The 16,233-nt window shown below is 43.5% G+C and overlaps 1 protein-coding gene across 1 annotated transcript in view; it reads right to left on the bottom strand.

Annotated features, from left to right (window-relative positions):
* LOC122923299 (NADPH oxidase 4-like) overlaps positions 1-16,233 on the bottom strand; it is a 249,354-nt gene that overhangs the window by 191,403 nt on the left and 41,718 nt on the right. Inside the window, exons 5-6 of the mRNA XM_044274078.1 lie at positions 15,229-15,326; positions 12,062-12,089 (exon numbers count right to left, since the gene is read on the bottom strand). Of these exons, the coding sequence (XP_044130013.1) occupies positions 12,062-12,089; positions 15,229-15,326 (126 nt within the window). The remainder of the gene's footprint in view (positions 1-12,061; positions 12,090-15,228; positions 15,327-16,233) is intronic.

Below are 16,233 nucleotides of genomic sequence, written 5' to 3'. Positions count from 1 at the left end.
CAACGTGAGTACAGGAACCGATACGTAGACCCTCAATCTCTGGGTCCAACCTAATTTTACATAGTAGGGTCTCCATCACCAGAACAAACAACGCAGGAGATAAGGGGCACCCCTGCCTCGTCCCATTAGTGATGCGAAATGGCGGCGATAGTGTTCCATTCACTTTGACCATGGCAGAGGGGGCCGAGTATAACGTATAGATAGCTTTAATAAATTGGTCCGGTAGACCGAACCTCGACAGGGCCTCGGACATAAAGTGCCAGCTGACCCTGTCGAAGGCCTTCTCCGCATCCGTGCTCACCAACACCAAGGGCTTAGCTGATCGTTTGGCCCAGTTTACAAGATGAAGAAGCCTTATAGTGTTCTCAGACCCCTGTCCGCCATGGACAAAACCCACCTGGTCCTCATGTCAGGCAACACATCCTGGAGCCTAGTAGCCAAGATCTTCGCCCACCACTTCACATCACAATTAAGCAAAGAGATCGGCCTGTAGTTGCTGCAGCATGTCGGATCCTTATTCTCCTTATGCAGGATCGTAATATGCGCCATCAAGGAGTATGGAGCCAAAGAGCCCCCAGTAAGGAGGTGGTTGCACAGGTCCCTAAAGCGGGGAATTAAAACATCTTTGAAGGACTTAAAGTAAGCAATAGAAAACCCATCCGGACCTGGGCTCTTGCCCGAGGGGATGGACATGAGAACCTTATGAATCTCTGAATCGGTAACAGGCCTAGTTAGCTGAGATGCCTTTAGAGAGGATATGGAGGGGAGGTCTAGATTCTGCAAGAATTTATCAGTGGCTTCAGCAATATCAGTAGCAGCAGCGCCCTCTGGGGGGGGCAGGTTGTAGAGCGCCTCATAAAAAGTACAGAAGGCCTTAGCTATATCTGGGGTGGATTTATGTACTTTGCCTTTGGGGTCCTTAATAGAGGAAACAAAGGAGTCAGAGAACTGCTTCTTAGCAATCGCCGACATCAGTCTGTTTCCTCTATCCCCATGAGCGTAGGCTTTAAATCGGGAACGCAAGATCAGCTTTGCAGAGGTGACATTTAAAAGATTTTTCAAATGTACTCTAGCCTCAGTGAGTTCCGTCAGAATGGCCTTAGCCTGAGACTCCTTGTGAGAGGATTCAAGGCGAACAATTTTCGCAAGCAAAGCATCTAAAGCCTGTGTCCTTCTCTTTTTCACATAAGCCCCTAACGCTATTAGTTCCCCCCGTATAACTACCTTATGTGTCTCCCATAAAGTGGAAGGGGAAGGAGGTGACTCCGTTGTGTCATTTAGCACAAAAAACTCAGAAAGCGAGGCCCTGATTTTGCGAGCATGGGTAGGATCCAAAATCAGGGTGTCGTTCAGATGCCAGATGCGTTCTTTTCTCTTTGATCCGGACAGGGAGAAATTGATAATAACAGGCGCATGGTCGGATAATGTGATACTCCCAATCCGGGCCTCAGAGACATTGCGTATATGTGAGTCAGACAAGAACAGATAATCTAACCTATGGAATGACAACTTAGCATGCGAATAAAAGGTATAATCACGGCCATTAGGATTCATAGTGCGCCAAACATCAAGGACCTTCAATTTCCGTAGGGAAGATTTAAGCCTTCTCAAGAGCCTGTAGGATACAGACGGTCTCCCCAACGATGTGTCAACAGCTGGCTCCAGAGCCACATTGAAGTCACCCCCCAGAACCAACAACCCATCAGTGAATGCTGATAAGGAGGCAAGGGTCTGAACGAGCCATGGTACTTGGCCTCTATTAGGCGCATAGAGATTGGCGAATGTAACCGGCGAGTCACCAATTACACCCTTTATAGTAGTTATATTCTTGTACATAGGAGAAGTATTATAGTAGTTATATTCTTGTACATAGAAGCAGTATTATACTAGTTATATTCTTGTACATAGGAGGCAGTATTATAGTAGTTATATTCTTGTACATAGGAGCAGTATTATAGTAGTTATATTCTTGTACATAGGAGAAGTATTATAGTAGTTATATTCTTGTACATAGGAGCAGTATTATGGTAGTTATATTCTTGTACATAGGAGCAGTAATATAGTAGTTATATTCTTGTACATAGGAGAAGTATTATAGTAGTTATATTCTTGTACATAGGAGCAGTATTATAGTAGTTATATTCTTGTACATAGGAGCAGTATTATAGTAGTTATATTCTTGTACATAGGAGGCAGTATTATAGTAGTTATATTCTTGTACATAGGAGGCAGTATTATAGTAGTTATATTCTTGTACATAGGAGGCGGTATTATAGTAATTATATTCTTGTACATAGGAGCAGTATTATAGTAGGTATATCCTTGTACATAGGAGGCAGTATTATAGTAGTTATATTCTTGTACATAGGAGCAGTATTATAGTAGTTATATTCTTGTACATAGGGGCAGCATTATAGTAGTTATATTCTTGTACATAGGAGCAGTATTATAGTAGTTATATTCTTGTACATAGGAGCAGTATTATAGTAGTTATATTCTTGTACATAGGAGGCAGTATTATAGTAGTTATATTCTTGTACATAGGAGGCAGTATTATAGTAGTTATATTCTTGTACATAGGAGGCAGTATTATAGTAGTTATATTCTTAACCATATTTCTTTTTATTGAGGTAAAAATCAAGGCCACATGCCCACACATGACATCAGTACCGTAACATTAAGAGTCAAAATAGTCATCCAGTGCACATATCATGTGTAAACAATACAAACGATTGTCATCTTCATCAGAGATATACATCAAAAGGAAAAGAAAGGGTATATGGGGGGGGGGACAATCGGGGAGGAAGGGGTAGAAAACCAGGAAAGGGGAGAATTCCTGCTCTATCATGCAAAATTCCTATGTAACTTCCACGGGGACCATAGCTTTAAGAAGCAGTGGCGTGAGTTTGTCTCCCAGTGCGCCAGTTCCTCAAAGTGGTAGATTTGATCCACCTTGTCCGTCCACATATTGAGAGATGGAGGGGAATCAGTTTTCCATAAAAAGGGGACCAGTAATCTAGCTGCTGTAATCAACATCGTTGTGAGCTTATTCTTGGCGGGAGTTAGCGTGCTATTAGGGCACCACAATAGGATAAGTTTGGCATCCAAGACGATCTTGGTTTTGCATACACTATTGATCATGGATTCTATCAGCTTCCAAAACGGCTGGATCTTATGGCAGAGCCACCAGATATGTGACAAGGATCCAGTTTCTATGCCACACCTCCAGCATGCTACTGGCATTTCAGGGTTAAGTTTGTGTAAGAATTCAGGAGTTTTATACCATCTACTTAGAAGCTTAAAAGAATTCTGAACTCTCACACAACGACTGAAGCCGTGTGAGTGGGCCAGGACAAAGGCCTTCTCCGGTTCTGTCAGGGTCAAAGAAAGCTCTCGTTCCCATGAGGTCACATAACCGAGCTCCGGTGGTAAGGAGGAAAGCATTTCCTTATACATCTGGGATAATGGTCTAAGGGGGGGCTTAGGAGCCAGGACCTTCTTCTCAAGCCAAGAAGGGGAGCTGCTACCAGCGAAGGGTCCAACACACAACTTGGTATCCCTTTTGAAATCCGCCAAATGGAAAAAGGGAGCTGCCTTAACCTCGGGGCGGTCCATTATTAAGTCCCACTGCAAACTACCATCTGGGAGAAGGACATCCCGCAGGGACAAGTCAGCGAGCCTAGACCAAATCCCAGAGGGGTTTGACACAGAAGGGTGAATATTGCTTTGTAACAGTTTGAGAGGCATACAAGGATTAGGAAAGCTAAACAGCTGGGATTGGACCATTTTGGACCATTCTACTAGCATTCCCTTCCAGACCGGGGAGGAGGCGTATTGATTGCCTGAGAAGGGCCTAACACCCCATAAAGTAAGCTGGTCTTGGTTGGTGAGCAGTACAGACTCAAGACGTGAGCACAGGGAGCTAGATTGGCGGGACAGAGTAGCCACACATCTACATAACTGAACAGCAGTGTAATATGACTTTACATCTGGCATCCCAAAGCCTCCGAACTTCCTGTCTCTTGTGAGGACAGAATAGGCAATGCGTGGCGATTTGCCATTCCAGAGGAAGCGTGTGAACACTCGGCGGATCTCTGTGAAGTATGAATTTGGTAGCCAAATAGGGAGGGATTGCAGCCAATATGAAATTTGGGGAGGATAAAAGTTTTAAGGTAATTCTTTCTCCCATTCCATGAAACAAACGGGAGTTTCATGTTCTGTAGATGGGTGCGGACATTTTGCAAGAGCGGCACATAGTTAAGGGAGGCTAGGTCTTGGACATTGGCCGAAACATGTACGTTTAAGATTATTGACTACAGTTTGGGGGCAAGAGATATTAAGTGCCATGGATTTCCCATAATTTATTTTAAAATTGGATACTAATCCAAAATCCTCGAATGTATTCAACAATTTGGGCAAAGCCTCTGCAGGGTTGGAGGTCATGACTAAAAGGTCATCCGCGAATGCTGCAGTAACATGAGTATAGGGGCCAATCTGAAGGCCTCTAATGACCGGGTCCGCTATAATTTTACACAAAAGGGTCTCCATCACTAATATGAATAGTGCAGGAGAGAGGGGACACCCCTGCCTCGTCCCATTGGTGATGCGAAATGGTGGGGATAATGCTCCATTGACTTTGACATGGCAGAGGGGGCCGAATATAGGGTGTTAATGGCACTAATAAACTGGTCTGGGAGGCCAAACTTCGACAGGGTCCGTGACATAAAGAGCCAGCTGACCCTGTCGAAGGCCTTCTCTGCATCCGTACTCACCAAGACCAAAGGCTTAGAGGATCTCTTGCCCCAATTTACAAGATGGAGAAGCCGCACCGTGTTTTCAGACCCCTGTCTGCCATGGACAAAGCCTACTTGTTCCTCATGTACAATGTCAGGGAGAACATCCTGAAGCCTGGTAGCCAAGATCTTCGCCCACCACTTCACATCATTATTAAGCAGAGATATCGGCCTGTAGTTACTGCAGCATGTCGGGTCCTTGTTTTACTTATGAAGGACAGTAATGTGCGCCAATAAGGAGTGAGGAGCAAGGGAGCCCCCAGTCAGAAGGTAGTTGCACAAATTCTTGAAACGTGGGATTAAAACATCCTGAAAGGATTTATAATACGCAATGGAAAATCCGTCAGGGCCGGGGCTCTTACCCGACGGGATAGACATGAGAACCTTACGAACCTCTGAATCCGAGATGGGCCTAGTCAGGAGGGAAGCTTTAGATGAGGATATGGATGGGAGGTCCAGGGACTGCAAAAATTTGTCTGTGGCTTCAGAGAGATCCCCGGGTGTAGTCCCATTAGGAGGGGGTAAATTATATAAAGCCTCATAAAAGGCGCAAAATGCCTTGGCGACATCTGGGGTGGACTTATGCACTTTACCCTTGGAGTCCTTAATAGAGGAAACAAAGGAGTCAGAAAACTGCTTCTTGGCAATGGCCGACATCAGTCTGTTTCCTCTATTCCCATGGGCATAGGCCTTGAATCGGGAGCGCAGGACCAACTTTGCAGAAGTGACATTCAATACATTTTTTAAGCGCGTTCTAGCTTCAGTTAGCTCCGCTAGGGTGCTTATAGCCTGTGATTCCTTGTGGGAGGATTCCAGGCGAGCAATGGTCGCCAGTAAGGCATCCAAAGCTTGTGTCCTTTGCTTTTTCACAAAAGCCCCCAAAGCGATAAGTTCCCCCCTCAGGACCACCTTGTGGGATTCCCAAAGTATGGAAGGGGAAGGAGGGGAGTCTGGGGTGTCATTAAGCGCAAAAAACTCAGATATCGAGGCCTTAATTTTGCAGGCGTGTTGAGGGTCTAAAATCAAAGTATCATTGAGACGCCATAAGCGTTCTTTCCCCTGTGGACCGGACAGGGAGAAGTTAATAATAACAGGGGCATGGTCGGATAATGTGATGTTACCTATCCGGGCTCCAGAGACATTACGTATATGTGAATCAGACAGAAACAAATAGTCCAGTCTGTGAAAAGACAGCTTAGCATGCGAGAAGAATGTATAATCTCGGCCATTGGGGTTCAAGGTCCGCCAAACATCCAAGACTTTAAGTTTTCTCAGGGAGATTTTTAGCCTTTTCAAGAGCTTACTCCAGGGCAACATTGAAGTCGCCCCCTAACACCAATAAACGCTCTAAGAAGGAGGACAATAAAGCAAGGGTCTGAACGAGCCATGGTACTTGGCCTTTATTGGGAGCGTACAAATTGGCAAAAGTCACTGGGGAATCACCCAGTACACCCTTTACATGTACCTACACTCAGGGTCTGCTGAAGTAGCCGCGTGCTTAAAGGGGAGGCATTTATGCACAGCTATACTAACCCCCCTACTGAGTCATGAGTACTGTGAAACCACTGGACAAATTTCTTAGGGGGAAAGTTGGGAATTTTGCCCGTTCCTGAAATGGGTCTCCTGCAGAAAAGCCACTGAGACTTTATCCTTCAGGAGAAGAGAAAGAGTTTGAGACCTTTTGCATGGCTCGTTCAGCCCATGTGCATTTAGTGAGGCGACTACTATAGAAGACATTTCTGCATACAGTCAGGTGAATAAAAGCATAGGACACCTACGGAAGCATGGAAAAGCACACAATTGATATGAGCAGGAGGGGGGAAAGGAGGAGAGGAGAACACAAAACAAAAAATAGGGGAGAGAACATTAAACATGTCAAACTGACAAGTGATCAGCTCAGACAAAGTACCCAACCGAGGAGGGATTAGTACTCTACTTATCACCAGCCAAGACAGGGTTGGACTGGCGAGGGGGCAAGTAAAGCACTTATGGTCTGTAACAAGAAAGACCAAAAACAAAAAATACGTCCAGCACCAGTATCCGTCCGGACATCGCCCTGCGAATGAGGATCAGAGTTCGTTGTCCTAGAGGCAGCGTCCATTAACAACAGTGAGACATCACAGTTCTGGTTAAACATCATATGAAAACATTAGGCCCAAATAAGAGAGACGTCAGAGAAATAAAAAGTGAAAATGTGGAAAGGGCAAGTTCGCCTCTAATAACCCGTATAACATGAGGATGAGAGACAGTCGACTCCAAATTTGGAGAAGTAAAATAGCAGCGAGTTATGCTTACGAGCACAGCCGATGTCACCGCAGTTCAAATCAGGTGAGGGCCCTGTCCAACCTGCTGCGTCCCGAACAGTCCGGCTTGCCCGCGGACGCCGTCTGCCAGGCGGTCACACGAGGTGGTATGGGCAGGGAGCCATCTTGGTCGGCCGGCAACCATGAGGGGATTTCCACCGGAGGGACATCCAGGGACCTTCAGACAGAGTCAAGGTCTGCTGGTGAGCGTACGGTAAGTAGCTTACCATTCCTGGAGATTGCCAGCCCAAAAGGGTACAACCATCGGAACGGGGTCGATGTTTTCCTCAGGACATCCAAAAGAGGCTTGAATAGGCGCCGTTTGGCCAAAGTGGATGGCGCGAGGTCCTGGAACATCTGGATCGGGGTGTTCTCGTACTCCAGTACCTCCATCTCTCGTTGTCTTTTCAGGAGGGCTGCGGTATCAACGTAGCTCAATAGGCCACAGATCACATCACGTGGCGGTTCTTGCGGTTTAGGCCTAGGGCGCAACGCCCTGTGTATGCGCTCCACCACGATTCCCGCTGCTCTGTCAGGATCAAGCATCATGGAGAATAATTTGCGCGCCACTGTCGGTAAGGCCTCCGCTGCATTTGACTCAGGTAGGCCGCGAATGCGGATATTGCGCCGGCGGCTACGGTTCTCCTGGTCTTCCAGCTTCAGGAAGGCATCATTTAGTAAGGCCTTTTGAGACGCCAGCACCTCCGACGCTTTACCTTCGTAGGTCATGATGGCCTCTTGCGTGGCTTCTAGTGCGACCACTCTCTGCCCCAGGTGCTTCATGTCGTCCTTAATGTCAGACAGATCCTGTTTTAGAGGCGAGAGGGCAGATTCAAGGACCCGGCGGAGGGTCCGCTCTGAGAGAGGCGGGTCTCTGGGCCTCCTGTCCGATATATCGGAGCCGCTGCCTGCATCTGAAAGTTCTCCTGCATTGGAGTCATGTGCAACAGACGCCGCCATATTGGGGCCTTTCTGCGCGGCAATCCTCAGCGTTTTCAGAAGAAACTTCTCCATCTCAGGTTGTTTGGAGTGCAGTGGGGTAGACTCTGAGCTTCCTCTGTTCTTTTCTCTGCCAGGTTTCCCCATAATCAGGCAAATTGTAAGCTTATATAGGGCAAATGAGCCGGAATGCTGGAGGACCTCAAGCTCGTGCGCCCATTTTGAAGCCTATAGTAGTTATATTCTTGTACATAGGAGCAGTATTATAGTAGTTATATTCTTGTACATAGGAGGCAGTATTATAGTAGTTATGTTCTTGTACATAGAGGCAGTATTATAGTAGTTATATTCTTGTACATAGGAGCAGTATTATAGTAGTTATATTCTTGTACATACTGTAAAAGCAGTATTATAGTAGTTATATTCTTGTACATAGGAGTCAGTGTTATAATAGTTATAGTCTTGTACATAGGAGCTGTATTATAGTAGTTATATTCTTGTACACAGGGAGTAGTATGGTATTATAGTAGTTATATTATTTTACATAGGAGCAGTATTATAGTAGTTATATTCTTGTACATAGGAGTCAGTATTATAGCAGTTATATTCTTGTACATAGGAGGCAGAAGTATAGTAGCAATATGTTTGTATATTGGAGGTAACATTATAGCGGGTATATTCTTGTACAACAATATTTTTGGAGCCACAGATGTTTCCTTTCTCCACTATTTTGGAAGATCACACAAATTTTATGACGTAATAGAGGACCACACAGAGCAGAAGAAAAAGGTAATCTGCAATCTCTATCTTTAACTTGTGGCGTGGTTGGATACCCACAGGTTGGAGATCACTGCTTCTTTCTGAGAACATTTCACAGATTTCCCCATTTATATAAGTTGATGAAATGCACACCGGCATGCATGAAAACTTCTAATAATAAATTACTGTAATTTACATCAATCTTTTTCACATAGCCAAAGTGGAAAATTCTGCCAATTCTCAGAAAGGTCAAACATTATTAAAATTGGCTGGCACATCTTTGGCCAGTGCCAAATACAAAGTCACAGTGATAATTAGCATCAGAGACTCTGATCCTTTAATTACTTAGTGAAAAGGGAGCAGAATTAGTCCCTAACCAATGGCCAATAGCGGTCTTGACAACCATGCAAACCATGTAATTGTGTGGGGCTCTGCCTGTCAGGGGGCCCCTCTGGGCTTCCTGTCACGCAAATCAGACAGCGCCACATCTTGCCTCAGACTGAATGGCACGGAAGCCAACAGCACCTGTATAATGCCACTGTACACCTCATAGGCTGCTAGGCCTTTAAGACTATGGTGCAGGCAGTCTCGATCAACGTGACCTCATGGGCCGGGTATTTAGACAGAACAATGATGTTGTCATGTCTGCCTGCATCCCTGTGCAGGCGGCTGTGATAATGTCATTGCACCTCCTGCGCCCGGACGCAAGCAACGCATACATATGGCGACATAAGATGGGAGTGAGGTAAGTACTTTTCCCGACACTATTGGGCGCAGTATAGAGGTGGGAACTGCTGACAACATACTGGGGGCAGAAAAGAGGGTAATAAATAAAGGAAGCACCTCTGGAGAACATTATAAAAATACAGGGGCACTACAGGGGGAATTATAAAAATACAGGGGGCATTACTGGGGGGCATTATAAATAGACGGCACTGCTGCAGTACATAATACAGGGGACACTACTGGGGGGCATTATAAATAGACTGCACTGCTGCAGTACATAATACAGGGGACACTACTGGGGGGCATTATAAATAAAGGGCACTGCTGGGGTACATAATACAGGGGGCAGTACAGATTGGAGAGCATTATAAATAAATGGGCTCTGCTGGGGGACATAATAATACAGTGGGCATAACTGGGGACATGAAACATACTGGGGCCCCTACAGGGGAGAGATTATAAACACTGGTGTCATTAAATACTAGTAGCACTTTATAAATGCTAGGGGCCATACTGGGGGCACGACAGGGGGCAATATAACTGCATTATTACTACTGGGGTCCAGTAGGGCATTATTATTGGGCACAATATGGAGGGTATTGCTACTAATTAAGGCACTGTTGGAGTGCATTATCACTATTGGGGGCACTACTACTAGTGAGGCCGCTCTGAGATAGTTATTTCAGATAGTTATAAATATGAAATAATTACTATTGGTTAAACTTTTAGGAGCAGTTTGGGGGCTATCTGTATGGCACTGTTATTTTGTAGGTATAGTATTTGGAGGCATTAGTAAGCAGAGTGGGCACAATATTGTAGGTGACAGCAGTATGTAGTACTGTTGGTGCACAAGGAGGAGACGAGACGCAGCTGACCTAATTCATCATGGTGGCCTGCTCCGAACGGAGAAGATGAGGAAAGAGAACCTCTATATCAGAATAGACATTACTGGTTGTAAGATGTATGTAGTGTTGTCTATAATGTCCAATTCAAACATGCCTTGAGCAGTAGGGCTGGGGGTATGGGATAAATTGAGAATTTGGCATGGCGGTGAGGGCACCATTTCAGTTTTTTAGCCTCAGGCAGTAAAAGAGGTAGAATCTGCCCAGGCCACAACTTTTAAATGCATCTGTGTCCTAAGGACGCTGATACAGTTGTGGACAGAAAGAGAATAGCAATTCCAGACTGGTTGTCCTGATTAGGGTCCCCAGCTATGACTTTGCTTGGGGCCCCAGAAATACCAAGCCTGTCCCTGCCTATGGCTTGCCATTTGTTGCAAAAATATAACCCCGCCACAAACTGGGGAGCTCTGTCCTACCAAAGTCACTGATAAAGTTCTTAAAATATGAAAAAGATGCAACAGATTTTTCGCCCTAGTATACAAATCATTATGAATTCTCAAAAAAATAAAGGTTAAAACAGTTGCTTTATAATAAAATATAAAGATCATTCAAAACATAATAATTAAATAGTACTCAACCGCTGCCTGTATACAAGAGCATCTGGAGCTACTGAGCATGTGTGACCAACCACCAGTACTGGACACATGAAGTGGACATTCTGAGAGGAAATTAAACGAACAGCAGGGGGAATCATGTACATAAATTGATGTGGCTGTCAATATAAAATATCCTGGATATTACATTTCTGGTCATCGGAGCAGACACAATAGGCTAATATTTTCTGTTTCCTGCAGCTCACATCTCAGTGTTGCTGTGTAGACAGGGACAAAGCCAGCAGAGTCATCTCATAATCATTAAAAGGAGAGGAACTTAAAGGGGTTGTCTCATCTGAGACATTGGTGATATATCGCTAGGATAAGCCACCAATGTCAGGCAGGTGTTGGTCCCAGCTTTGAGACCCCCACCTATCTCCAGAATGCGCCCCCGAAAGTGAAGAAGAGTGCAGCGTGCTTTCAATTAATTTCTATGAAAGTTCTGGAAGGGCTGCCACTTTCCGCTCACTTCGGGGGTCCCATTCCGAAGGTCGGTGCAGGTCCCATGTATTCACTAGAATGTCAGATGATTTGGACCCACGAAAGGATAGGTACATATATGCAAATATATGTAAAAGAGGCATGCCACATATGCGGACGCCTCTATTAATTTCAGCTTAGGTGCATAGGCCATCTCACCAAGCAGGGCAGGGTTCAGGGGAACTCTATTCTGGATATAGGTGCAGGTTCCAGATGTTGGACCCATATCTATTTATGGCATATTCTGTGCATCTTCCTGAATGTCTAAAACTCAATTTTCAGGACGCGCAATCTGAAAGGCCACAAAGAATTAAAAGACAACTTCAGCTCTGCTACATCTGTTAAACAGAATTGCATTTTATCACTTGCATTTAATCCACACAGGTAGCAGAATAATTGCAGATAAATCCTCTGTCAATGTAGAATGGCAAGGAGTCCGATTTCAAAATGTTCCCATGCACAGCCTAGGGCCCCAAACTACATTACTGCACAACACAAACTACAACAGTCTATACCTCCCCCCTTTCCCCAATATGTAATTTCCCATTTAAATCAGTGACACTCACCCGAAGTGAAGATAATTTTCCTTGGATCCTGAAATAAAGAACAAAAAGAAAAAACTGCAAATTGAAGGTCGTGTCTGGAATGGAATTGCTTTGTGTTAGGAATCAAATTTGAGAGTCCATAAACTGCTTAACTTTAATTATTAAGACACAAAACATTGACAAGCAAAATACTGACAAATGACATATTATCCTTCATGAATCTTCATTCTGCAGCTCTGGGGTCCTCAGTCTCCTGTCATCTCCGGAATAAAATATGTGATGAATATTGCTCACTCATTTCACTTGATAAATGAGTTCAGTAGAATAAATGGACATTCCCTTGTATTGCCTGCCTTAGCCTGTAATGTCTATATAACACTTATTTTCAGGAATGGGCACCACAGCCATACTAGAATTAATGGAAAAAAAAAAATCTGATAATACATCACTATATTTCATCAATAAAAATAACACGGACATATATTTTAACACAAAAGCTGGATTGGAACATACAGAAGGCACCTGAAAATCTGATTACTAGTGCTAATCACAAATTTACCAAGACAAGAGTGGGCAGAGAGAAGATCATAACTGGTCTTGTATCATTATTATATTCCATCAATACAAGTAACAGCATCAGAAATTTTACCACAAACCAGTGATCTGGACTGGAACATACAGAAGGCACCTGAAAATCTGATTACTAGTGCCAATCACAAATTTACCAAGACAAGATTGGGCAGAGAGAAGATCATCACTGGTCTTGTATCATTACTATATTCCATCAATACAAGTAACAGCATCAGAAATTTTACCACAAACCAGTGATCTGGACTGGAACATACAGAAGGCACCTGAAAATCTGATTACTAGTGCCAATCACAAATTTACCAGGACAAGAGTGGGCAGAGAAAAGATCATAACTGGTCTTGTATCATTACTATATTCCATCAATACAAATAACAGGAGCAGAAAATTTACCACAAACTAGTGATCTGGACTGGAACATACAGAAGGCACCTGAAAATCTGATTACTAGTGGCAATTACAAATTTACCAAGACAAGATCTTCCAGAGAGTTGATCATAACTGGTCTTGTATCATTACTATATTTAATCAATACAAGTAACAGGATCAGAAATTTACCACAAACCAGCGATCTGGACTAGAATATAAAGAAGCCACCTGAAAATCTGATTACTAGTGCCAATTACAAATTTACCAGGACAAGAATGGGCAGAGAAAAGATCATAATTGGCCTTGTATCATTACTATATTCCATCAATACAAATAACAGGAGCAGAACATTTTCCACAAACTAGTGATCTGGACTGGAACATACAGAAGGCACCTGAAAATCTGATTACTAGTGCCAATTACAAATTTACCAGGACAAGATCGGCCAGAGAAGATATAATAAGAGATCTTGTATCATCAAGAACACACTATTATTTCTTGGATATGGGGAACTTGGCGCAGTGAAACATTAAAAACATAAATGTAGAATCCATCTGGAAATCTGATTACAAGTGGCAATTACAAATTTATCAGGACAAATTCAACCAGAGAGGAGATCATAAGAAGTCTTGAATGATCAAGAACACACCATTATATCTTGAATATGGGGCACTGGGATCAAGGAAACATTAAAAACATAAAAGTAGAGACTGCCTGGAAATCTGGTTACTAGTGCAAAGTACAAATTTACCAAGACAAGATTGCACAGAGAAGATATCTTAAGAGGTTTTGTCTCATCCAGGGGTGGACTGGGAACTTAAAGTGGCCCTGGAAAACAAACCTAAAAGTGGTCCTGTAAAAAAACTTAAAAGTGGCCCCATGTTATAGGTGGGTCCATATTGACAGAAGGCTGAGCATCACAAGTAGGTGGGTATAGCAATACCATAGTGCTAAATACCGACCAAACTGTTGTCTCTGATTAAGATATGGAGCAAGGGGCTTAGAAGGTGATATGTGGGCCACAGCAGTTGAATTCGGGAGGGGATGTGTGGTCGCTGGCTGAATACATGAGTACCTAAATCTCACAGCATTAATTACTTTATCCTTATGTACCGGCCAGCAACAGAGAGGAGTGGTACGGAGGCCCCCTGGGCATCAGCCTACCGGGACATTTCCCTGTAAGGTTAAGGTCTATAGCCAATCCGCCCCTGGTCTCATCAAGGACACTACATTACATCTTGAATATGGGGCATTGGGAGAAGTGAAACACCCCAAAAAAACTGTAAAAACCACTTGGAAATCTGATTACTAGTGCCAATTACACATTTAAAGGGGTTATTCCATGACTAATGTAAAAAAATCAGACATCATATAGTACATTACAACCTCTTTTTAACAAAGCTAGAACCAGCCCTGTACCTCACATGGATCCAGAGATCTCCCATTTCATTGCTCTGCTAGATTTATATCAATCTGACTACTCAAGGGGAGTGTCTTTTCTGCTACAACTCAGGGGTCGTGTCTCAGCTCTCCCTATCACAGCTCAGGAGGCGTGTCCATGCTCTCCCTATCACAGCTCAGGGGGCGTGTCCATGCTCATCCTATTACAGCTCAGGAGGCAGCTAAAGGATGGAACTGAGCATTTGCGGCCTTCTCAGTGAGCAGGTTAAAGAAATAAGAAAACAAACAGCAGGTGGCGCTATACAGGTACATTTTATCAAATAACTCAGTGGCTATGTTTAATTTTTAATCACATGCATTTACAAAAGTAGTCAGATCCAGGTTCTAGTTTGAAAGTTGTAGAATTATTTTTGTGGGACAACCCCTTTAATACAAGCATTCTCAGTGCCCAAAGCAAAGGTTTATGCCAAACCACCTTTGGTCCCTGAATTTTTTGGAAGGACAACCATTAATTTAATTGTTCCCTGGTCTCCATGGAATATGGTGTTCCTTGGTAATCAGCCATTGCCTACATCTGGGCAAAGAGCTAAATCTTTTCAAGAAAAACGTTGTTTGGCTAGACCTTCTTCCTGCAGAAGCTGCTGTAAAAGTAGTATACTATGAATGGCTGCCCGTATAATGGGTAGAGGGAGCGTCTCATGAGGATCGACTCTTTATATCATAGAGATATCAGCATGTATTTTGATGCAGGATACACTTGCCAAGTTCACGTATAAAACATTGTGTGTACATACCTTTAGATAAACCAAAACCATATCACTACCACTTACCTCATTTTTGTAGCGGGCAACATTAAGTGCAATATATTCACTGTTGTAGTTTGTAGAAAAGTTAGCAGCATTAATGATGTGAGCGCCGACGTGCACAGCTAGAGAGAAGATGATATGGTTACTATATTGTCTGCTGGAGTACAGCACAGATGTAGCAGAGTCAAGACAAGTCATTTGGCATTATATGTGCACTTAGGTGAGATATTACTATATTGAAGTGAAACTGCAAATTCAGCTTTGCTACATCTGTTACATATATGTATAATAAATCATCTTCATATTTATTATTGTGGACATGGGTGACCTACAGTACATCATGATTTCAGGTAATGGTACTTTCACACTAGGTTGAAAGGAAGGAAATCCGGCACTCAAAATTGATGAAGTCGTAGGTTCCTTTATTTGGTCATGCGATATATCAGGTCCAGAGGTACAGAATGATTTATAACCAGTGATGCCCTTGTCAGTCACACTTGCGTTTTTCTTTTCCGGCATAGAGTTCCGTCCTAGGGGCTCTATACCGGAAAAGAACTGATCAGTTTTATCCCCATGCATTCTGAATGGAGAGCAATCCGTTCAGGATGTCTTCAGTTCAGTCTTTTTGAATTTTCAGGACGGAGATAATACCGCAGCATGCTACAGTTTTATCTCCGGCCTAAAAAAACTGAACATTTGCCTAAATGCCGGATCCGTCATTTTTTTCCATAGGAATGTATTAGTTTAAATTGCCTCATTGACGCATGCGTAGACCTTTAAAAATGTGAAGAAAATAAATACCGGATCCGTTTTGCCTGATGACACCGGAAAAACAGATCCGGTATTGCAATGCATTTTTCTGACTAATCAGGCATTTTTCAGACTGATCAGGATCCTGATGCCTGATCAGTCAGGAACAAATGACATGCTTTTGCATACAGTTTGCCTGATCAGGCAGGCAGTTCAGGCAATGGAACTGCCTGCCCGAATCAAACAACGCAAGTGTGAAAGTACCCTAAGGATTCAAAA

Source organism: Bufo gargarizans, unplaced genomic scaffold, assembly GCF_014858855.1.
Source record: "Bufo gargarizans isolate SCDJY-AF-19 unplaced genomic scaffold, ASM1485885v1 original_scaffold_1454_pilon, whole genome shotgun sequence".
Lineage (NCBI taxonomy): Eukaryota > Metazoa > Chordata > Amphibia > Anura > Bufonidae > Bufo > Bufo gargarizans.
Note: the sequence above shows the minus strand (reverse complement) of the source record. Positions and strands in the feature narration are given on the sequence as shown.